The sequence below is a fragment of the Periophthalmus magnuspinnatus genome, chromosome 19, assembly GCF_009829125.3.
Source record: "Periophthalmus magnuspinnatus isolate fPerMag1 chromosome 19, fPerMag1.2.pri, whole genome shotgun sequence".
NCBI classification, from domain to species: Eukaryota; Metazoa; Chordata; class Actinopteri; order Gobiiformes; family Gobiidae; genus Periophthalmus; species Periophthalmus magnuspinnatus.
In genome coordinates this window covers 10,990,632-11,013,517 of record NC_047144.1, presented here as the reverse complement: position 1 = coordinate 11,013,517, position 22,886 = coordinate 10,990,632, and the positions used below count along the sequence as shown (strand labels likewise).

At 37.5% G+C, this 22,886-nt stretch overlaps 2 protein-coding genes across 4 annotated transcripts; both read left to right on the top strand.

The window, feature by feature from the left end:
• Positions 1-7,701: 7,701 nt before the first annotated feature.
• ndel1a (nudE neurodevelopment protein 1-like 1a) lies at positions 7,702-20,249 on the top strand. Of its 3 annotated transcripts, none has more exons than XM_033984205.2 (10): positions 7,749-7,908; positions 10,018-10,114; positions 11,898-12,051; positions 14,522-14,670; positions 15,413-15,549; positions 15,758-15,928; positions 17,200-17,294; positions 17,384-17,526; positions 18,011-18,061; positions 19,460-20,249. In XM_033984205.2, exons 2-10 carry the CDS (start codon positions 10,020-10,022, stop codon positions 19,548-19,550), a joined length of 1,086 nt encoding a protein of 361 aa, XP_033840096.1. In that variant the 5' UTR covers positions 7,749-7,908; positions 10,018-10,019; the 3' UTR covers positions 19,551-20,249. The 3 variants fall into 3 exon arrangements, with proteins under 3 accessions (XP_033840098.1, XP_033840096.1, XP_033840097.1); XM_033984206.2 differs by having other exon boundaries at positions 7,766-7,897; XM_033984207.2 differs by lacking the exon at positions 18,011-18,061 and having other exon boundaries at positions 7,702-7,908.
• A 1,383-nt stretch (positions 20,250-21,632) lies between these two features.
• armc7 (armadillo repeat containing 7) lies at positions 21,633-22,706 on the top strand. Its single transcript, XM_033984208.2, has 3 exons — positions 21,633-21,809; positions 22,074-22,217; positions 22,293-22,706. Exons 1-3 carry the CDS (start codon positions 21,722-21,724, stop codon positions 22,637-22,639), a joined length of 579 nt encoding a protein of 192 aa, XP_033840099.1. The 5' UTR covers positions 21,633-21,721; the 3' UTR covers positions 22,640-22,706.
• The last annotated feature ends 180 nt before the right edge of the window (positions 22,707-22,886 follow it).

Below are 22,886 nucleotides of genomic sequence, written 5' to 3'. Positions count from 1 at the left end.
AAAACAGGAAACGAAGGCGTTTTTCGGTGGCAGCGTACGGGCGAACCGTGTGGAATTCGGAGAAAACGTGGATAAGTTCTGAAAACCCATGTGTCTGGATGTGGCATGTGAAATCTGAGCTCATTTGGACCAAAAACCTTAGACTAGTAGCGTTTTGAAAACACGCTGCGAATGAAGTGGCGAATTTTTGACCCAATATGGCCGATTTCCAGTCCGTCATAGAGCAGTGCTTCAATTCATTTTTATGCTTGTCCGATGGTGCTCTATCACTGTTCTGATTTTTGTGCATGTGTTCCAAAATTAAACAGGCTCCTCTCCCATAGGGGTGAAATTTTAGGTGGCGCTGTCGAGTCAGGGGGCATGGGACATTTTCCCGAAACCAATTTTATGAAATTTTTCACAAAGCCGGTCGATCCTATACCCCCATGTGAGACTTTTCGTGAATGTTCAGGGGGTGAAAAATGCGATTGTTTTGGCGGAAAAACGAAGAACAATGTTAATATGCAGTGTGGCCCTGAGCTGTGTGGCGCTGACTCTATATGAGAGGGGTCTGTGGCTTTGCACCGGCAACCACGTACATAATACAGGTATGGTGTAATTGACTTTTTTGACCCTTTTAATGCCCCCAATTATCTCCCCAAGTTTCATGCCAATCGGACAAAGTTGTGTATTTTACCAATACTGTAGGGGGCGCTATAGTGTTCATTTTGATTAAAATTAATATTGCATTCCATTCATGCCCCAATCTCACATATGTGATGTGAATGTGAGCTCTGTAGGGCAATGCCTGTGGTCGTGAGAGGACATCGAAAAAACAGGAAACGAAGGCATTTTTTGGTGGCGGCGTACGGGCGAACCGTGTGGAATTCGGAGAAAACGTGGATAACTTCTGAAAACCCATGTGTCTGGATGTGGCATGTGAAATCTGAGCTCATTTGGACCAAAAACCTGAGACTAGTAGCGTTTTGAAAATACGCAATGAAAAATTTGGCGAATTTTCGATTCAATATAGCCGACTTCCTGTCCATCCTAGGGCCGCACTATGATTGGCTTTTTTGCTTGTCTCCATGAGCTCTATCACTGGTGTCAATTTCGTCGAGCTAGGGCGAAAAATGTGTGTCGGCTCCCAATTCATTTTAAAATTTTGAATATTCTAGGTGGCGCTGTCGACCCGGTGTGCTTCGAACATTGTCCCGATGCCAATTTTATGAAATTTTTCGCAGAGCCGGTCGATTCTATACCCCCATGTGAGACTTTTCGTGAATGTTCAGGGGGTGAAAAATGCGATTGTTTTGGCGGAAAAACGAAGAACAATGTTAATATGCTGTGTGGCCCTGGGCTGTGTGGCCCTGACTCTATATGAGAGGGGTCTGTGGCTTTGCACCGGCAACCACGTACATAATACAGGTATGGTGTAATTGACTTTTTTGACCCTTTTAATGCCCCCAATTATCTCCCCAAGTTTCATGCCAATCGGACAAAGTTGTGTATTTTACCAATACTGTAGGGGGCGCTATAGTGTTCATTTAGATACTAATTAATAGTGCATTCTATTAATACCCTCACATCACACGTGTGATGTGAATTTGAGCTGTGTAGACCAATGCATGTGCGTGTCAGACATTTTTCAATGATTTTATTTGGAGTCTTTGCGCCCCTGGTGGCCAACCGTGGAAAATGACTCATGGCCATAATGTAATTTTTTGTTTCTTCTGATGCCCCTGATTTATTCCCCGAATTTCGTAGGAATCCGATAATATTGGCGTTTCACCCCTATGGTAGGGGGCGCTATAGTGTTCATTTTTATTACAATTAATAATCCATTTTATTAATACCCTCATATCACACGTGTGATGTGAATTTGAGCTGTGTAGACCAATGCATGTGCGTGTCAGACATTTTTAAATGATTTTTTTTGGAGTCTTTGCGCCCCTGGTGGCCAAGTGTGAAAAATGACCTATGCCCGTAATATTATTTTTTGGTCCACGTCATGCCCCCAATTTATTCCCTGAATTTCGTAGGAATCCGATAATGTTGGCGTTTCACCCCTATGGTAGGGGGCGCTATAGTGTTCATTTTGATTAAAATTAATATTGCATTCCACTCATGCCCCAATCTCACATATGTGATGTGAATGTGAGCTCTGTAGGGCAATGCCTGTGGTCGTGAGAGGACATCGAAAAAACAGGAAACGAAGGCATATTTCGGCGGCGGCGTACGGGCGAACCGTGTGGAATTTGGAGAAAACGTGGATAACTTTTGAAAACCCATGTGTCTGGATGTGGCATGTGAAATCTGAGCTCATTTGGACCAAAAACCTGAGACTAGTAGGGTTTTGAAAATACGCAGCGAAAAATTTGGCGAATTTTCGATTCAATATAGCCGACTTCCTGTCCGTCCTAGGGCCGCACTATGATTGGCTTTTTTGCTTGTCTCCATGAGCTCTATCACTGGTGTCAATTTCGTCGAGCTAGGGCGAAAAATGCGTGTCGGCTCCCAATTCATTTTAAAATTTTGAATTTTCTAGGTGGCGCTGTCGAGCCAGTGTGTGTGGGTCATTTTCGTGATGCATATTTTCTTGAATTTTTTGCCAAGCCGGTCGATTTGATACCCCCATGTGAGACTTTTCGTTGACGTTCAGGGGGTGAAAATTGCGATCCCAGGGGGAGAAAAAAAAAAAAAATAATAAGAAGAAGAAACCCAGGAAGAACAATGCCCCTCGCCATCACTTCGTGAGTGGCGAGGGCCAACAATAAAATGAGTACAGGGTACAGTACAATTACAAGGCGAAATTACATAATAGCATATTATAGTCATTATAGTTAGACACAATAGTGCGCCCATATCAAATTGTATAGAAACACATTACCTCTTCTTCCTCTGCATCCTTATTCTTTGTTATTATACAAATAAATGTGTCCTATGTTCTATTTTCTTTTCTATGCTGATGCAGGCAAAGTCTCAATCTTGATCCTGTTAGATCTGAGTGCCGTTGACATGGGATCCTCTTACAGAGACTAGAGGACTGGGTGGGCATCTCTGGTACAGCACTAAACTGGTTCAAGTACTAGCTAGAAAACAGGGAGTACTTTGTTGAAATCAGAAAATGTGTTTCAGATCAAATGTTTGTGACCTGTGGGGTCCCCCAGGGGTCAATCCTGGGACCCCTGTTGTTCAATCTCTACATGCTGCCATTAGGCCAGTTAATATGCAGCAATAATGTGTCCTACCACGACTATGCAGATGCCACTCAGATCTGTCTCACTGGCAGCAGGTGAATATGGACCAGTGGATTCACTCTGCCACTGTATCCAACAGATCAGTGTGTGGATGCAAAATAACTTTCTCCAGCTAAAATTAGGAGAGACTGAAGTCATCATCTTTTGCCCACAGAAACATAGAGAAAGAGTCAGCAGTCACCCCCACTCTCTCTCTCTCTGTAAAACCTTCAAATCAGGCTAGAAACGTAGGGGTAATAATGGACTCAGAATTGAACTTTAACAGTCACATCAAATCAATAACATCTGCAGCTTTTTACCACCTAAAAATATGGAAGCCCGTTTCCGCCATGAAAAAATAAATAAAAGCCCCACAGAAAGTCGAAATTACGAGTTTAAAACTCGTAATTATGAGTTTAAAACTCGTAATTATGAGTTTAAAACTCGTAATTATGAGTTTAAAACTCGTAATTACGAGTTTAAAACTCGTAATTAGGACTTTTAAAACTACTAATTATGAGTTTAAAACTCGTAATTATGAGTTTTAAAACTACTAATTATGAGTTTAAAACTCGTAATTAGAACTTTTAAAGTCTTAATTGTATGGAAGCCCGTTTCCGCCATGAAAAAAAAAATAAAAGCCCCACAGAAAGTCGAAATTACGAGTTTTAAACTCGTAATTATGAGTTTAAAACTCGTAATTATGAGTTTAAAACTCGTAATTATGAGTTTAAAACTCGTAATTATGAGTTTAAAACTCGTAATTACGAGTTTAAAACTCGTAATTTCGACTTTTAAAACTACTAATTATGAGTTTAAAACTCGTAATTAGGACTTTTAAAAGTATGAATTATGAGTTTATAACTCGTAATTTTGGGAATGTAACATTTACAAAAAGTGAATCTTATCAATTTTGATTAAATGAATTTGGTATTTTAATAATTTCCTCAATAAACCAGCGGGGTTGTGACCAGCTGGCACTCTGCTCAGACCAGGAAAACGAGCGCTCACAGACACAGAGCACAGCTCATGAGTGGTCAGAACAGCACTCAGGGCCCACTGATTTGTTCAAGACGCCAGAAACTTTACTGGAGCTTAATTTATTCATTTTTTAAAAGTATGTAGGTGATAAACATAACAGTCCTCCTCCTGTCTCCTCTGCTCTGTACACTCAGTTGCAGTGTGCTACAAGCTCAATTATATGGAAGCCCGTTTCCGCCATGAAAAAAAAAATAAAAGCCCCACAGAAAGTCGAAATTACGAGTTTTAAACTCGTAATTATGAGTTTAAAACTCGTAATTATGAGTTTAAAACTCGTAATTATGAGTTTAAAACTCGTAATTATGAGTTTAAAACTCGTAATTACGAGTTTAAAACTCGTAATTTCGACTTTTAAAACTACTAATTATGAGTTTAAAACTCGTAATTATGAGTTTTAAAACTACTAATTATGAGTTTAAAACTCGTAATTAGAACTTTTAAAGTCTTAATTGAGCTTGTAGCACACTGCAACTGAGTGTACAGAGCAGAGGAGACAGGAGGAGGACTGTTATGTTTATCACCTACATACTTTTAAAAAATGAATAAATTAAGCTCCAGTAAAGTTTCTGGCGTCTTGAACAAATCAGTGGGCCCTGAGTGCTGTTCTGACCACTCATGAGCTGTGCTCTGTGTCTGTGAGCGCTCGTTTTCCTGGTCTGAGCAGAGTGCCAGCTGGTCACAACCCGCTGGTTTATTGAGGAAATTATTAAAATACCAAATTCATTTAATCAAAATTGATAAGGTTCACTTTTTGTAAATGTTACATTCCCAAAATTACGAGTTATAAACTCATAATTCATACTTTTAAAAGTCCTAATTACGAGTTTTAAACTCATAATTAGTAGTTTTAAAAGTCCTAATTACGAGTTTTAAACTCATAATTACGAGTTTTAAACTCATAATTACGAGTTTAAAACTCGTAATTTCGACTTTCTGTGGGGCTTTTATTTTTTTTTCATGGCGGAAACGGGCTTCCATATAAAAACATTGCAAAAAGGTAAACTGTCAAAACCAGACTTGGAGAGACTTATCCATTCATTTGTCTCCAGTAGGTTAGACTACTGTAATGGCCTGCTCACTGGCCTCTCCAAACGTGCAATAAAACAGCTGCAGTACATCGAGAACGCTGCTGCTCGGGTCCTGACTAGAACCAGGAAGTATGAGCACATATGTTGTGCACTCAGGTCTCGCCACTGGCTTCCCGTAGCTCAAAGAATAGACTTTAAAGCAGCTCTGCTTGTGTATAAGTCTCTCATAGCCTAGCACCAAAGTAAATCTCTGACATGTTAGTGCCATATGAACCATCTGAGAACTTCAAGAACAGGCCTCCTGTTGGTGCCCAGAGTCAGGACTAAACATGGGAAAACATCGGCGTTTCAGTTTTACGCAGCTAAAACCTGGAACAGTCTTCCTGAAGATGTGAGACAGGCCTCTACTTTGACAATGTTTAAATCCAGGCTCAAAATGGTTCTGTTTAGCTGTGCATACGACTGAAAGGTTTTTATTCTGCACTCTTCTGTTTTAATGTTAATTTTATGATGATTATTTGTGATTATTTATGGTTTGATTTGTGTTATTTTAATGTCCTTCTTATTCTGTAAAGCACTTTGAATTACTTTGTGTATGAATTGTGCTATACAAATAAACTTAACTTGCCTTAATATCATATACCTTTAACTTTCCATCTGACCTGCCTTCTTCTCCAAGTTTCCCCTGTGCCTCAGTGTTTATAAAGCTCATAACCTAGAAACCTATTGTTCAAGAGATGCTATAAAGGTCTTTTAAAACTCGCCTCCTAACATTGTATTTAAAGTACTAGACAGTAACTAGTGGTAGTTAAGTGAGAGGGCAGTATTAATGTAAAGTTACTAATGATGAACTTGATTTCACTTTTGATCTCTACAAGCACTTTGGATCCTAAGTTTAATTGCTAATCGTGCTTAATTACTAATTAATTTAGGTTATTTATTCATAAATATTCATACATTCTTAAAACACCCGTACGACGGAGTATAAGGGTCACTTAAATAAAAATAAAAAAAATTACGCTACGAGAAAAAAAGCCGTAGCATTTCGACATTAAAGTTATTATTATGAGAATAAAGTCGTAATATTACGAGAATAAAGTCGTAATATTACGAGAAAAAAGTCGTAATATTACGAGAATAAAGTCTTAATATTACTAGAAAAAAGTCGTAATATTACGAGAAAAAAGTCGTATTTTTATGAATAAATGAAATGACTGACCAGTGCGTTATGAAGAATTTGGAGCATTTTGTTCAGATGTAGCAATTTCTTCTAAATCTGTCTGGTTCCTCCGACTAAACAAACTCAAATGCTTGCAGTGTCCCTTCAAAGTACTTATACTGATGATAGTGTGGTGATGGTGGGCTAAAAGACACAGTATTTCATCGTGCATAAACCCCAGTTGAAAGTTTATCTGAACAAAATGCTCAAAGTTCTCCATAATAACACACAGCGCACTAGTCACTCATTCACGCACAGCAGCCTATATTCTTATAAAAATACGACTTTTTTCTCGTAATATTACGACTTTTTTCTCGTAATATTACGACTTTTTTCTCGTAGCGCCCGAATCATTTTTTTTATTTTTTATTTAAGTGACCCTTATACTCCGTCGTACACCCGCATTATCTGTGGACGAGTTTGTTTACAGACCACATGTTAGCTAGTAGTGGTTAGACAAAAGTTACAAACCTCTCGCATTCTCCCTAAAGACACGTCGAACAATGACCGTGTTGAGTTTTCTGGCTCCTCGTCTGAGTGTCTGTGCTTTAAAGGCGGGTCAGAGGCGGCTTTGGACTTTTTTGCAGACATGATGCTAAAGTTGATCAATTCTTATGTCTGTGTGTGGGCTGGTTACCGCGGCAACAGGCTCGGCCGCTCAAATGACGTCATGAACGACAGGGAAAGGTGAGTTTTACTGTTTTCCTGTAAAAAATAAAACGACAAACAATAGATACTGTAATAACCATTTCTCCACGCGTCTTGAATGTGTAAAGGTGTAAAGTATTTTTATTTCTATTAACTTTGAGTTTAGCCTTAACGTTAACCAGCTAATGTTAGCGAAACACAACTTTTGGCCAGGGCCAGATTATGGCAATAGTAACTCAATCATTTTATATATAATAAATTTAGTATATCACTACCCAATGCTGTAAATAAACTAAAAGACGAGAATGTGCTCAAAGAGGCTCTGTCACGTGAGTATATCTGTTGTTTCTTTAAGGTAGCAGCAGATGGCACTATTTAGCCATCGTTGTTATAAGCTTTGAGGGTCTTTGCTACATCCCAAGGAATACTGTGCAACACTCTTTCAACCTAAAAATGAAATCTAACATAGACTAGACTGTTACAATTACAACGGGCTTTTAGGGTTTTCTTTCATCCATCTAATTACGAAATACTAATATTTATATACGTGGCACATTCTACGCACTGGACGCAGCGTCGTGCGCGCTGCTACGCCGCTCTCGTCCAAGGCGTAAACGGATATTTGTGTTCCAGTGTGGCTGTGCATTAAAGCCTGAAGCGGAGCCCTGCACAGATCATCATCAGAAGAGACACTTGGCCTGTGTAAAGCGCCCAGGATGGACTGATACATATTTCTAAACGAGGTGATGCTCAGGTAACGCGTGTTTATAACTCAACATTGGCATCTTTTTAGCGATTTCTCGGACCACAGGTGGAACGATGTGGCTTCGCGCACCCTGATTTGACAGCTGACCTCAATATCATGTCATCCTTTGCCTGTATTTTATACTATAATATCAAATAATTAACGCTGGCGTGATTCCTCCTTTGTATATTTACAAAATATAAATAGTTATTTCGCCGTGCACGGTGTTATTTAGCCCTATGTCTGTCGGCGAATACCATTCGTTGTGCGATGAGTAAACCATTTTTATGAGAACTGTTTCTATTTATAGGTCATCACAATCAGATCAAACAGCTGTAGAATTTATGTATAAAAAGGATGAGTTCATAAAAAAAGAAAATGCTACTATTCGAAAGAGTATTCTAGCTCTATTTATTTGTTACTTACATAAACCAACATAGAACATAATAACTTGATACTTTAATTGGAATAATTAATTTGTACTTGGTTCAGATAACATAGCCTGTGATCTTTTTTATTTGAGTATGCCCTGATTCCTTTGTAGATGTTAATATGATGTAATGAATGTCAAACAGCAAGTCAGGCATGTATGTATGTAGCCTATATAATGTAGTCTGTTATTCAGCCTTTTCTTTCTCTTAATTAATTCCACTATTTGACTGAATACGTCTAATTTAATTAAATGCATTTGTTTACTATTTACTGTTTACCATCCTTGTAGTAATCTTCCTTCATTTAGAGAAAAGATCTAAGAGGAAGGTTGTGATTAAGAGCTCAGAAAGCCGTCTAATGTATTCAGTGTGAATGTTCAAAAGGATTAACAGGACTAATCGCTATCCTTTTTATAACTTGGCTTACATTTCTGAACCTGCGCTTTAATGTGGCTGCTGTAGTGACTAAGGTTAAGAGCGAAAGCTGCTGTTGGCATGAAACTTGAAAAGTAGCTGGATCAAATACACAGGAGTGTCCGTCACACCCTATACATAGTCTCCGTAACCTATTCACTCAGGACAGTGTGATAATCAATGGATCTTTAAGTTAAGTTAATATCATTGGTGTGACCACCTGTCCGTCTCTTGGTTGTCCTTCACAGCCATTTAGGCCCCTGTGCCTCGCCCAACTTATGTAGAGAATGTCTCACTTTTTTATTAATGTCACATGAATTATAAAGTGAAATTTACATAGAAAATATGCTAATACATATTTTTGTTGCAAAGAAATCATGGCATTTTGGATGTACTGGCATTTAGAGTTGTAATATGTTTGCACTTATTGCTATTTCAGTCTCTCTCTGTGTTATGATTGATAAATCTAAAAATCATTTGATGCTGATGCAGTTATCTATAACCTTAAATTTCCCAAGTCTGCCCCTCTATGTCCCACCACATAAAAAACGTGTCCCTCTTTGATGGTCACCCTACCTCCAGGCTCACACATAAAAAACAAAGTTCTATTTAATGAATATTTTAGGAAGTAGAAGGAAAATGTGTTTCTACTATAGATCAGCCACATTAAATTATTTTATAACTTTGGTTGCAAAATGGAGAATTTTTGTAGGTTATTTTCACATGCTAAGAATGCTAGAATGGATTTTTGTCCTTATTTTATGGCAGCAGATGCTCCAACAAAATGTTAAACAAGACTGGAATGGATTGCACTTGGCAAGTTTGAACAAGATTAAATGATAAAGTTAAGACAGGTTAAATGCTGATCCTGAGGCTGCTAAACTTCTGCTACTGATAGATACCAATATAGATGAAGCCATATGCGTTTGTTTTGTTCAGTTTTGTGGACCAAAATAAATGCACATGATGCTTAATTTATGAGACCAAGATTATTAGTAAATATCTTCTTGGTAGGGATGAGCAATATAAAAATCAAATCAAGATCACAAGTGATGCAAAATTACAAATTGCAAAGACTATAGTTTAGGCATCTAAAAACATTTTCTGAAATGCTTGGGATTGGGATATTAGTTCATTGTTAATGCTTCTAAATGCCTTTAAAATATGCCATGTGAACTGAAGTCTGATTTGAAGAAAAATGTCATTGCCCTATTTGACAGCTGAGTCATGTAGGACAATGTCTAGTTTACAAATTTACATTTCCCTTCCGTAGATATGTTTGCTATGGAGTTGGATGTGATACCAAAGTTTTCCTCCAAAGACGAGGAGATTGACTTCTGGAAAGCGTTGTCTCTCAAATACAAGAAGAGGTATGTAGCAAACTCTTGCTTTATCCACGTTTATTGTCTGATGTGATGTGTCAGTCGGGTTGTATGGGTTTTCTTCTTTGTGTTTTATCCTCCATTATGCCACTGGCCGTCATTTGATCCAACAGCAGTCTAAAGAGCGTCTTTGTTTGGGAAAATCAACTCTCCGCACCTTACTTATGTTGCCTATGTTAACAGAGTTTTTCAGGAATCTGGCTCTGACAATTTGGGATATCCAGTTACTCATTCAAACTACAGGGCTGGACAGTGAGGAAGCCTCTTTGGAAAACTCCCTTTAGAAAATAGAGGCCAGGTCCTATTTCACTTTAACTGTAAAATCTATGTTAGTTCACATCTACACGATAACTTTACTACCTAGATTTATATATTCTATGTTACTGATTTTTTTTTCTTACAGAAAGACTGTTTTATGTTGCTCTACACATTATGTAATAGTGTCAAACAAAGATCTACCTTCAGGCACCCGGTAGTGTAGGGCTTAATATCTTGAACCCATGTATTGTGTTCTGCGATATCATGCGCCTCTGTAAAAATAGAAAACCATTTGATGCAGTCTTAAAAGGCAAGTCAGCGCTGTTGCCACTTTGACATACATAATTACACAGAATCATTGTGGTTTTGCACTAATTCAAAAACTCTGTAATTGACATCTTTCTAGTGACCTTTATTTAAATATGTGGTAAGCATGTTGCTACTATAAACTTCACTTTGATTTGAGGCAGACTATGAAAGTATGTTTGAGGATAGTACTATGATTAAAATAATGGTTATGGAAAACTGTTAAGAAGAAACATCAAAGGAACAATAAAGGAAAACCATACAGTCAATGAGGAAAAGCAATTTCCAAAAGCCTTCTGCATATTTCCATTTTGTTCTTATAGCTTTCTTCACTCTGGATAGGCATTAGTTAATTGATTTCCTGGCTTTGGTCCAATTTCTCTGTGCTTTAAGTTCACATGTTGAAGGTTATTGAACCACTATTTATAGAGCTGTGTCTGTGTCTGTGCTCTTTCTGTACTCACTCTTACATAACAAGCTCGTCCACGGGGCTCAGGTCAGTGATCACATGACCCATATGACTGAATGGTAGGAAACATGTTTACACTCAACCCCTCTGGCTTTGACCCAAACAACAGCCTTTAAATTTACATCTTTCATGTATATGTGCAAATTTTATCAGGTAACAAAGAAATATACTAAATAGAAAATATCCACAGAGGCAATGACCTCTGCCTGACACAAGCCTGGATAAAAAAGGTGGTGTAAATAAGTGTCTAATAAAACCTTTGCCAAATTAATTAGCAAACACCTTTATTCATTTGGGTTCCCTATTACTTGATGAAAAGGAAAACACATTTTTTAACAGGTGACAAGTAGCAATTTCTAGAGTACTGTTGTGAAAAGGTTAGGGTAAGAGTTTGGATGCAAAAAATGGATCCCCTTGAAAATGAGATTATTAGAGTTAGAGGATTCAGGGCAAATACCTAGTCCCCCATTCTCAATATTGCGTTTTCTGACCCTGCACTCTTTAAGTGTGTTGATGTGTCTTTTCACTTATTTATTATATTAGGAGCATTTCATGGTGCTATGCTATTAGTGGCTTTAAATGAGAAATGATTTGAAAACTGGGTCAAAGAAGAAATGTTTTTTTTCCAGCTGAGTTGAATTAAATGCTCTGCTCTCATCATCACCATTTTTGTCAGAGTCTCACAGCCAACCTCTTTCTGTCCTGACTTGTCTGCCTAACCTCTGTCTCTGTCCATAGCTGTCAGGATGCACAGGATGAGCTGCTGGAGTTTCAGGAGGGGAGCCGTGAGCTGGAGGCAGAGCTAGAGGCACAGCTGGGCCAGGCCGAGCACCGCATCAAGGACCTGCAGTCTGAGAACAACCGGCTCAAGAACGAGGTGGATAATCTCAAGGTAACAGCAGCGGTCTATGAATAAATAAAACATGTGGGTAAAAACACGACTTTAAAGTTGCACTGTGTAACTTTTTTTATTGAGAGGCTGCCACAGTACTACTTTATATTAACTGCACCTTAGTTAGACACAATGAAGGACGAAGAAAGACTTAGAAATAAACTGATGCAGTTTTGGAACTTTGAATTAATGCCCTCTCCCTAACTCCTAACTCCTTAATTAACTAGTTAATAAGCCTGAATGATTCTTAATGAACAATTTGTTCATGTTTTATTAAGGCTGTAAATAGTGTAGTTATTATAAAGTATTACCTCTACCACCTGCCACCTCATGTGTTAAAGGTGACAAGATTTATTTGTGGGTAGAGAAGATGCAGCTGATTTTGATTTAGAAAGTTTCATGAGATCACAAAAAGTGTGAATGATAATTTCAGAATCCAGGCTAAATCGGGATGTTTCAAATGCAGAATCTCTAGATGGGGGGCACTGTGAGCAAGAAGGCGAATGATTTGACCCCAAAAGGGAAAACCAAAACAAAGATTAAGGTCATCTTCATTGTTCCCGTACAATACTATACAACCTCTTTTCCTTATTGTAGACACACCATATGCAGCATGTAAGAGATCCTGATAAGGTCCTATTTCTGTCATCAGCATTATACCAGCAAGTAATACCTATAAAAGTGAACAAACTATGTTAAAAGCTACATATTGTTTACATTTAGGCCCTGAAACTCATAATAACGTGATCTGAGCATATTGTAAATTTGAAATATAAGATTACTCCAGAATGTCTTTAAAGAGGTGTACAATGCCATAAACCTCACAAACTAAAAATGCTTGGGTGTAACACATGGACGTTCGTAAATGATGAGGTCAGCATTATTCACTGTTTATACAAGTCTGGCTAAAGCATAAGCCCAGCAGATATATAGTGTCTTCTCTATATGCCCTGGAAATCTATTATTGATGTGCATTTGTCATCCTCTGTTGTCATTTCCTCTCAGTGTGGTCTCTTGGGAAAGGGGTGAATCAGGTTATTACAGCTGTAGCACCCCTGTTAGCTCTTGCTTATGAAGTCACACTGCAAACAGTACTCTGGAATTATGCCTAATAAAACAAAAGGTGATAGATTGCTTTACAAGAACAATACCATCTTGTTTATAGTAATACATTACATACACACCTGTACTGGGTCCCATAGTTGAGTCTTATTGGGAGTCAGGTGCAATCTAAATGGTAATCTCTTCTCATAAACTTCCCATCTCAGCAGTAATCTCCCACACCTGCCCTGACCAAGATGGCGGTGTACCACTACTGAGCCTTAAGACCCTCATAAATAATACATTAGTCCATCTCCTGTATTTTCACTGCATAATTACCACCAGGAAGTGTAGCACATGTGTGGGATTCAAGGTGCCAGAAACAATTCATCTCAATATCTATTTTAAGACAGCAGTTTTGCTGAACATGCAGTGAGGGTATTTCAGTGAAGTTGGGGTCTCTGCACGTTTGTTGGTTTTTAGGCAGTGTAGTACCAGCAGATAGAGGTCAGACGATATTGAGCTGATTGAGCCAGACTAAATGGGTTGCACACAACATGCAACATTGGAAGTAGTCTGTGTAATCCCTCAGTTGTCCAGGTCTGAGCCATAGTAAAAGCCAAAAGTAAAATCTGTCAACTGGACAAAAAGTTGTAGGAGTGAAGACATTTCATTGCTCATTTATGCTTCTTAAGCATCTTCACTCCTATCTGCTGTCAAGGGACTATGTATGAAAAATAGCCTTTGGCTAATTCTGGCATATTTACAGAAATGTTGATTAATATGCACTGTCCCTGAAATAAATAAATAAAAAATACTAAACATTGGAATTGTAGGAAGTGAATACAGGTTGTTTTGAGGGAGCCAGATGTTTGTATGTGCAAAATATAGTAAAAGCCAAAGTTAAATCTATCAACTGGACAAAACATTGTGAGAGTGAATTTTGCTGCTCATCCAAGCCGCTTCTTCAGTTCTGGTCAGATTGCTGGGGGACACTGCCTTATATCTAACTGAAGGGAGGGGCTACCTACACTGAAACTGTAAACAGCTGTTGTCTCCAGTTTCAGTCTTAATGGCCCCTATTATATTTTTTTTTACCATGAAAATATAGATAAAACTGCCTTTCAATAGTTCAATATCAATGATAGAATATATTTTACACTAAATGTAATATTTTGGGTTCCTAAGTCCAATGTATATATTTCCAATTTTCATGATAAAAAAATATAAATTGTCTTTATCCAGTTGTCCTTTTGAATACTTTTTTTTACTATGTATGGAACACTTGTGGGTAACTGAGGAATTGTCATATAGGCTTGTGTTAATTCCATTACAACTTGTTTTCCCATCTTATTGGCACAATTCTATTTATAAAATTTGTACCCCTTCTATACAGAAAGCTGATACTTGTCCTCTTTGTCCCCATCAGGAGAAGCTGGAGCAACAGTACTCTCAGAGCTACAAACAGATTTCTGTGCTGGAGGACGATCTGGGCCAAACACGCAGCATCAAAGAGCAGCTTCACAAATATGTCCGAGAGCTTGAGCAGTCCAACGATGATTTGGAGAGGGCCAAACGGTGAGGGGGGCATTTTAGAATCTTAGATAGAGGAGAATTTACCATGTGAAGAAAAACACGGATAGGCAGCAGTGATTCCCATAGATTTTGTTCAGACAAATAATCTTAACAATAATCATTTTTTCTCATAGAATCTGTGGAGTATAAATATATCAATATTGCCCATATGTCATATTTAAGTAGTCTTATTTGAGCAGTAAATTGATTGATTGATGGCAATACAATGCAACAAAGAGTGATTTTCTTATGCTAGTGTATAGTCTAGGAGGTTGTTTTTAGAATCTACAAATGTTGAACCTGTGGCTTAATCTCAGCCTTAATTCAACCTAGCAACAATCACTGTTATGATTATTTTGGAACAAGGCTCCTAATATGTTGAACTATGTGCCTATTTCAATTTCATGTGGATTGAGGCCCACTAATTATTATTAACCATAAACCAGACATTTTGCCATAAAAATCTGATGTCAATTTCAAAGTACATCATGTGAACACTACATTAATCTATATACCTTACTTTTGCCTGAGCTGCAGTTTGTAATACCAATTAGCAAATCAGTACGAGTGCTATTGATCACTGGTTTGAATTTAATTAAGATCAATATTGGAGTCACGTCTGGCTATGGTACTGAGCAGGTATAATTATCACATGCAGTGGAAGCATGCCAGGGGAAATGTAGGTTCTCCCATTAATAAATCTTTGTTAGATTTGACCTTCATTGTGCTTCTTTCTATGTCTCAGCGCTACAATCGTTTCTCTGGAGAACTTTGAACAGCGTCTGAACCAGGCCATAGAAAGAAATGCCTTCCTGGAGAGTGAACTAGATGAGAAGGAGTCTTTACTAGTCTCTGTGCAAAGACTAAAGGACGAAGCAAGAGGTGATTATTGACTATTTGCTTTTAAGGCTAGACAATATCGCAAAAGTATTGATATACATGTTACATACAACAGAAATTATTGCAGTAATTAATAGTCATATTGCAATGATTTCCAATATTGTTCAGCTCTGCTTGTTAATTGGACCATTTGATTACAGCTTAACACCATTATTTTGTTATCTCTCCAATGTGTCTTTGTAAATGTCAGACTTGCGACAGGAGCTGGCGGTGCGGGAGAGGCAGGTGGATAGCACCAGGATGTCCGCTCCGAGTTCTCCTACTCAGGACAATGTGAAGATGGACAGTGCAGTGCAGGCCTCACTGTCCCTGCCTGCCACCCCTTTGAGCAAAGGGCTGGACAATGTCTTTGCCACAACAGGTAAAGACAACCATTAGTGAGACAGTGGGACCGTATTTGTTGTTTTTGGACAGATTTTTTGTTTAAGAGCCCACATTACACTATTTTCTGATCTATGTTCTAATGTTGTTCAATCATAAGCATACCTGGAGTTGTGTTTTGTTTCATTCACAGATGTTTAACACACAAACCAAATTTGTCAGGTGACATGTCATGTGGTAATACAGGAAGTGCTCCATTGTGTTTATAAGCTCAATTCACCATCACTAGAATCATTTGGATAATTTCAGTCCTGGAATTTTCAATCTGTACTAAACAAAAGGTAAACGGTAGCTGTTAATTTGAGTACTATGACTACGTGTCATCACAAGGTGGAACAGAGCATTTTAAGCTTTGGAGATGTAGACAGACTAATAATAAAGGGTTACTCAAACATGTGTGAATGAAACAAAATACAACTCCATGTTTTTTAGGAGGTAACAACATTATCACATAACAACATTATATAAGCACTCACAAGAGTCAATTTGTGTAATATAGGATCTTTAAATCGTAACTCCCACTTGTGCATAGTGTTGTTGTATCCTTGGGCAAGACACCTACCTCGTTTGAATGTGTATGAATATGGTATGTGAATGAGTGATTGGTGGTGAGGTGCAGAATGAATGAATTATGCAAGGTTATGTGTCTTTGTACAAAAAGAGGTATATTATAAAACCAATGAATGATTATACATAGTATACTGTAGATATTAATCCACATCTTTTCAAATTAAATTAATAACTGTGGTTATATAGTTTGCTATTCATGTATTTTAACTTCCTGTTAAATGCAACATGTTGAGGTCTTTTTCTCATTCAAAAGATATAATATTTAGTTTTAAATTGTTAATCACCATGGCAACATTCCTAATTTTTCATCATTCTGAAACCCATAGATACATTATTAGTAAGATGTTTAGGGACAAAAGCTAATACCAAAGAACATAAATCTAGGGGTAATAATCAGATAAGCCATCATCAGATGTTTGTGGATCAAGCCATTTTGTTATTAATCTCCTTCACTGGCTTGTCTCTAAGACAGATTCAAACAGCATGAACTGAATAATCATGTAAATTACTGCTGCATTTGATATTCCAGCTACTTCTTCAGCATTATTTAAAAACTCTGACAAGCAATTCATCATAGAAACAACTAGCAGCACATTAGACTGTAATTATATCTCACCATGTCCCTTTTGAATGCGCCCACTCTTTAATGTCTGTTTTATTCCCTCTTCTCTCCTCATGCAGCACTATCAAACGGCTATGGCAGTAACTCCCCACTGACCCCCTCCGCCAGAATATCTGCACTCAACATCGTCAGCGATCTTCTTCGCAAAGTTGGGGTAAGTCACATTCATTCACACTTACGATACAAAGAACATATCTCTTTGTAGTACTCTAATGGAGTATCATACTGTGCCGTTTCTTTCAGGCTCTGGAGTCCAAACTAGCTGCGTGTAGGAACTTTGCCAAGGACCAGAAGGCAAGGAAGGCATACACGCTCGACAACAGCAACACTCTCAACGCCAACAACAACTTCGCACAATCACTTCATACGTCATATTTTGACAAAGCGTGAGTTCAAATTTCAACCTTTGTATAAAAACTTACCATTATGTAATTGCTTCATATAGAGTGGTAACAGTGAAATGTGGAAATGTACAAAAACATGCAAGAATAGACCTCTGACAAAGCATTGGTTCTAACTTGCAATGGTAGAAATAAAGTAACCATGCATCTTAGACTCTAAAATCTTCTAGTGAAATGGTAGATACTCTTTTCAGTTCAAAATGGTAGCTGCTTAGAGCAATGATTTAAGCAGTGATCTGAAAATTGTGTTGCACTTATGCTCGCACTGGCTGTTTTTGTTACATGAAATCAATTGAATAAAGCTATACTAGATTAACAACATAACACAACAACAACGCCAACAGACTAATACATACATACTAATTCTGAATGTGTAACATAGACACTAAAAACATAACTATATCAAATATTTAGGGTTTAGACTGCATTTGATTGTCCTCTCTGAGCTGTTATTGCCTTTTCCCAGCAGGACAGAGATGGTCACGTTCCCGGATTTGATTTTGCTCACTCACAACCACAGGTCCTCAGTGTTCCCTCTGTATTTGGGTGCTGCATGTAGTTTCTCATTTTAACAAACTGCTTCTAGTTATCGTTTTAGAAATACTGTAGTATCCTTGTAGTCACTAACATGAACAGTGGTGATCATATATAGTATGTGATGGTGTTGGTATCTTTCCTTTTTTATTAAATATTGTATAGTGGCTGACCCTCTACTAGAAAGTGACATAGTGCACCTTTATAGCAACTTTACTACACTTTGTGGGCCTTGTTATTTATTTCAAAAGATTGATATTTCTATCAGAAATAATTGAAATCAAGTTTTATTAGAGATGTGAGAAAAATACATTTTCAATGTTCTGGGTAATTTTATCCACCCTTTTTATAACCTGCAAATTAATTATTGATAAAGTTGTTGCCTTGCCTTTGAGAGTTTTTTTCACTCTGGCCTACATTTGACCTTTTTTTTTGTCACAGGCATACAGACCTAACAACTTAACATGTTAATCATAGTTGCATGTTGACTGCGGGAAAGCAGTTCAGCAGGTTTGCCCATGTGACTTAACCAGTATTTGTTTTCATCTGCAAAACAATTTCATTCATTCAAACCCTAAAACCGATCCTAATACCTGTGGTGTCTCTTTTGTCCATGATCTAGTTCAATTAAAAACAATGAGGACAAATTGTACATCAGGGTCAGTTATTTTTGCAGCGTTGGCGGCAGCTGTTGTAAATGACCTCATCTGGGTACCATTTATCATTATTATGCAGTTTTGTGTCCGGTTTGGGATTAAGGTTTTGCTGAACGACTGTCTTTGCTGGCCCCCACTTGTCCTAATGTGCTAATCCCAGTGTCCTCAAAATTAGGTTAGCCCTCACACACCTCATTGAGTTATAGAGTTATTAATGCTTTTAAAGCCCCCTTTAATACCCTACAGTGTCCATAGGGATAGTTAAAAAAATATGGAACGTAAAATTATTTAGTTCCAACAGAAACATTTATACATGAGATTAAAAATGACTACTGTTTTAATCTAGTCACTGTTCTAATACAAAAATAGCAATTATATAGGGAGTGCTGAATATATTGAAATTTGGTGTTTTAATTAACTATATTAAATGTGAAAATGGCTTGAACGTCAATCTTCTATCATATGCATTTAAAACACTAGGGGGCGTTCGGTATTGTGGGTAATCCTGTACTTGTCTATAATAGAAATATTGACTTGTGGCCATGCTTGTGCTGTTTGACTACTCTTTGGCTTAAAGTTACAATACAAAGTTTGGTGGAGACATAGCTTGTTAACTGAAAGTAGGCTATTGCTCTTTTCCTTGTAGTATTTCTCTATTACACTTTTATTGGGTAATAGGAATGTTAATTGTATGTATGTTGTAACTAACCTCACACTCTCTCACACAGGGCTGTAAATGGCGTAGACTCTGAAAACAACCCAACCATCACTGCTCCACCTGCAGCCACTGTCCCTGGCCTCGTGCCCCTCGCTGTCTAACAAAAAAAAACAAAAAACACCCTTCTCCCAGTTCAATATAAGATAACACTCAAGTCCTGGTGCAGAGCACTTAAACACAAAACGTTACAAATTAAATGTTCTATCATTGGGATCACTTGTTATTGTCTCGACACATGTGCTTTGTAATTTATGTAACTGTGGTTCCCTGTCTAAATATTTTATATATGGTAAAGTATTTGCCTATGATATTCACGTAATATTGGATTATGGCCAGGTTTAACAGGATGTACTGTGGGGTGATATTAAGAGGTCATTGTAATAGTATTGCTACTTTCAACAGTCGTTATGACTTAACGGTTGTTTTTGCTATTTATATTGTGCCACCTAATCAATGCTAAATGTCCCATATGTACTCAAGTATTGCTAAAATGTTCGTAAATCAGAAATTTGACCTTTCGAAAATAAACATTGAATTTAATTGAGAAAATGATTAAATACAGAAGTAAACCTCCTTGATGCCATAGTCCTGGTCATATTGATCATTATTTACTGGTACAAACTGAGTGTTTGCTGTCCCTTACCTATATCAAGGCTGGTGTTTGAATCACAAAACTCATTTGTTACACTTTATATTATTTTTATTCATGTGCAATATCAGATTTTTTTACTGTCCAATGTTAATTTATAACAAACTGGAGATATTATTGGCATGTTTTAATAAAAATATGTAAGTTTGTACATACTGTTTTGTATACTGTATTATACTTAGTGCAACTTTCCTTAATTTTCTAGCCCAGATTTGCAGTGCACACTACCCTCTGCTGGTCAGAAAAATACATCTAGTGAACTCAATACGAAAACAAACACTGAAAAAGTGAAAGGATCTCCACCAATGTCACAACATGTATGGCCATGCTGCAAATTTTTAAAAACAAAACATAACTTGCAAATGATTTAAAGCATATATTGACTTAAGAAGTGCATTATCCAAACATTGAAAGATGGCCCAATCAGTCAATACAGCCAACACATTAAGTCCTGTCTAAGTTGTTAACAAAATATGAGAAACTTCTGACCGCACAGTCTTTTAGTTTTCATGTTTCCCTTCTAATGCTCATTCAAAACATAGAGCAACAAGCTTATTTGATGAGCCTTGAGTCAAAAGACTGAACACTCAGATAAAGTCCAGGAGGAAGTTTTCAGTCCTGTTAAGACCCTCCTTTCTTCTTCTCCAGTACTTCAGCCAGCTGCCTCTGTCTCTGCTCCATTACCTCCAACCATTTGGCATTGTATTTGGCCTGTTCCTGGGCCCTCAGCTCGTCCACGTCCTGAAAGAACCAGTGCCTGTAGAAAGAGATTATTATTATTATTATTATAAGTTATTACCTAGAACTTCACCTCTCCCATTATCTTAATATGCAGTCATATATAAAATTTGGCAAACAACATAACATCCCCAACCCTATAATAATTTCATAGCCTACCCACAAGAAACACGTAGACTTACTTGTACTATATACCATTCTGATGTGCCTTGGACTATTACAGAGTTTACACTAAATGTGACATAACTAAAATTGGTGAGAGAGAACCCATGCACCTGCAGACACAGATGAGACTATATGCTTTTAAAATGTAGATAACCCTAGCTTTTGCACGGTACGACAAAGAGCTGTTAGAAAGTTACTGGTGAACCATCAAAGCCTCACCTGTTTATAAAAGCTGTGGCCAGTCCCAACAACAGAGTCCCAAAAAGCAACGGTTTGGCAAAACGTTTTCGAACTGAAAGCTGGGACTGCTTCATTTTATAATGTTTTGTAGACCCAAGTTCCCAAAATGTTGGATTTACACAGTAAATTTTAAGTTACCATTAGATAGCTCTTACATATATCTGACCTCCTTGTCAAGACGTCCAGTAAGTCACGTACAGGCACTTCCGGTTTACAAAAATACAATTTACAAGAACATTAACAGACAGTTTTATGAAGTTATGCTCTAAATTAAGTTAGACGTGTATTTACATCAATAATACTTTAGTAATACCATATAAATCATAAACGTGATTTAATACTTGTGTGGAACTATTATCACATGTGTTGAGGTTTCTGGGGGACCAATTTAGCGACGGAAATCAATCTCAAATGAATGGACAGATGTGTTTACAATTGTATGTGAAAATGTCAAACTAAAAGCTCACATACAACACTGAAATGTCGAGAAAAGGTCCTGCTGAAGGCTCTGACCGCTTTGAATATTTACAAACCTTGGTCACTGAATTTCAGGACACGGACAGTGAAGGTAAACGATATCTGAGAAAGTAGAAAACTATTGAGTTTATATTAGTTTGTATTTTTGTTTCTCTTTCTGGATTAGTTTATTTGCCTTTTACATTTCGTGAAATTGACACTTACACACAGGCAGTGCAATTCTGTTGTTATTGCAGTGTCATATATAGCCCTTTTATGCAATATTCATTTGCTTAACCTTTGTTCAAATAGCCTTTGATCATCGCATTTCTCAAGACATTTTTCAGGCTGTTAATTTGTGATATCTATTTTTCAGAGGCTAAGGAGCAAGTCCTGGCAAATCTGGCAAATTTCTCATATGATCCAAAGAACTATGACCATCTCAGGGACCTACAAGTAACTGACCTCTTTTTAGACATGCTAACTGAAGAGAATGAGAATTTTGTAGAGTTTGGCATGGGTAAGCTCAAAAGAAAAGCTATCATATACATTACAAACACTTTCATTGTTTTGACTGAATTGTATTTCTTTGTAGGGGGACTGTGTAACCTAAGCATGGTGCCTGAATTTAGAGACTTTATTCTCCAGAATGATGGAATAAACTTGATTACAAATTGCTTATCAAGTCGAAATGAAGAGACTGTTTTGTCAGCCATCACCACCCTTATGAACCTCATCACAGCTAACTCTCGCTCTGAAATCACACAGCCAGGGGTACTGCACTGTATGCTGCGTTTCTCTCTCTCCGAAAGCCCTCGTCTCAGGAACTTGGCTTCAGTTTTTCTCCAGGACTGTTGCAGCAATGAGCAGGTGGCCCAGGCAGAAGAGCAGATGCAAGGACAGCAGCAGACCGCACTTGGGATACCACTGCCCAAAGATTAAATTTATAATACTATAACATTTTATTCCTTGATACTGTGATAGAAACATGAGATCTACAATGTCTTCTAGGATACACTTTTCAGACTCTAGAAAGTGATCAAGAGTACATTTAATACAAATCACAAATCTGTACCAATTTTCATTTTGCCTACCCTCATTTTGTATTGGTTTTCTAGAATCTAGATCACAATTGCATTTCAGTTCATGTATTATGTACTTTCATACTTTTATTATGTTTTATGTTAAA

What these genes read in the sequence shown, in the direction of transcription:
- ndel1a (XM_033984205.2), top strand. Translation starts at nt 10,020, where the DNA reads ATGTTTGCTATGGAGTTGGATGTGATACCAAAGTTTTCCTCCAAAGAC. An exon ending in ATCTTCTTCGCAAAGTTGGG is followed by an intron (nt 17,295 to 17,383) that starts GTAAGTCACATT and finishes CGTTTCTTTCAG; the next exon opens with GCTCTGGAGTCCAAACTAGC. An exon ending in ACGTCATATTTTGACAAAGC is followed by an intron (nt 17,527 to 18,010) that starts GTGAGTTCAAAT and finishes TTTTCCCAGCAG; the next exon opens with GACAGAGATGGTCACGTTCC.
- armc7 (XM_033984208.2), top strand. Translation starts at nt 21,722, where the DNA reads ATGTCGAGAAAAGGTCCTGCTGAAGGCTCTGACCGCTTTGAATATTTA. An exon ending in TCAGGACACGGACAGTGAAG is followed by an intron (nt 21,810 to 22,073) that starts GTAAACGATATC and finishes TCTATTTTTCAG; the next exon opens with AGGCTAAGGAGCAAGTCCTG. An exon ending in TTTTGTAGAGTTTGGCATGG is followed by an intron (nt 22,218 to 22,292) that starts GTAAGCTCAAAA and finishes ATTTCTTTGTAG; the next exon opens with GGGGACTGTGTAACCTAAGC.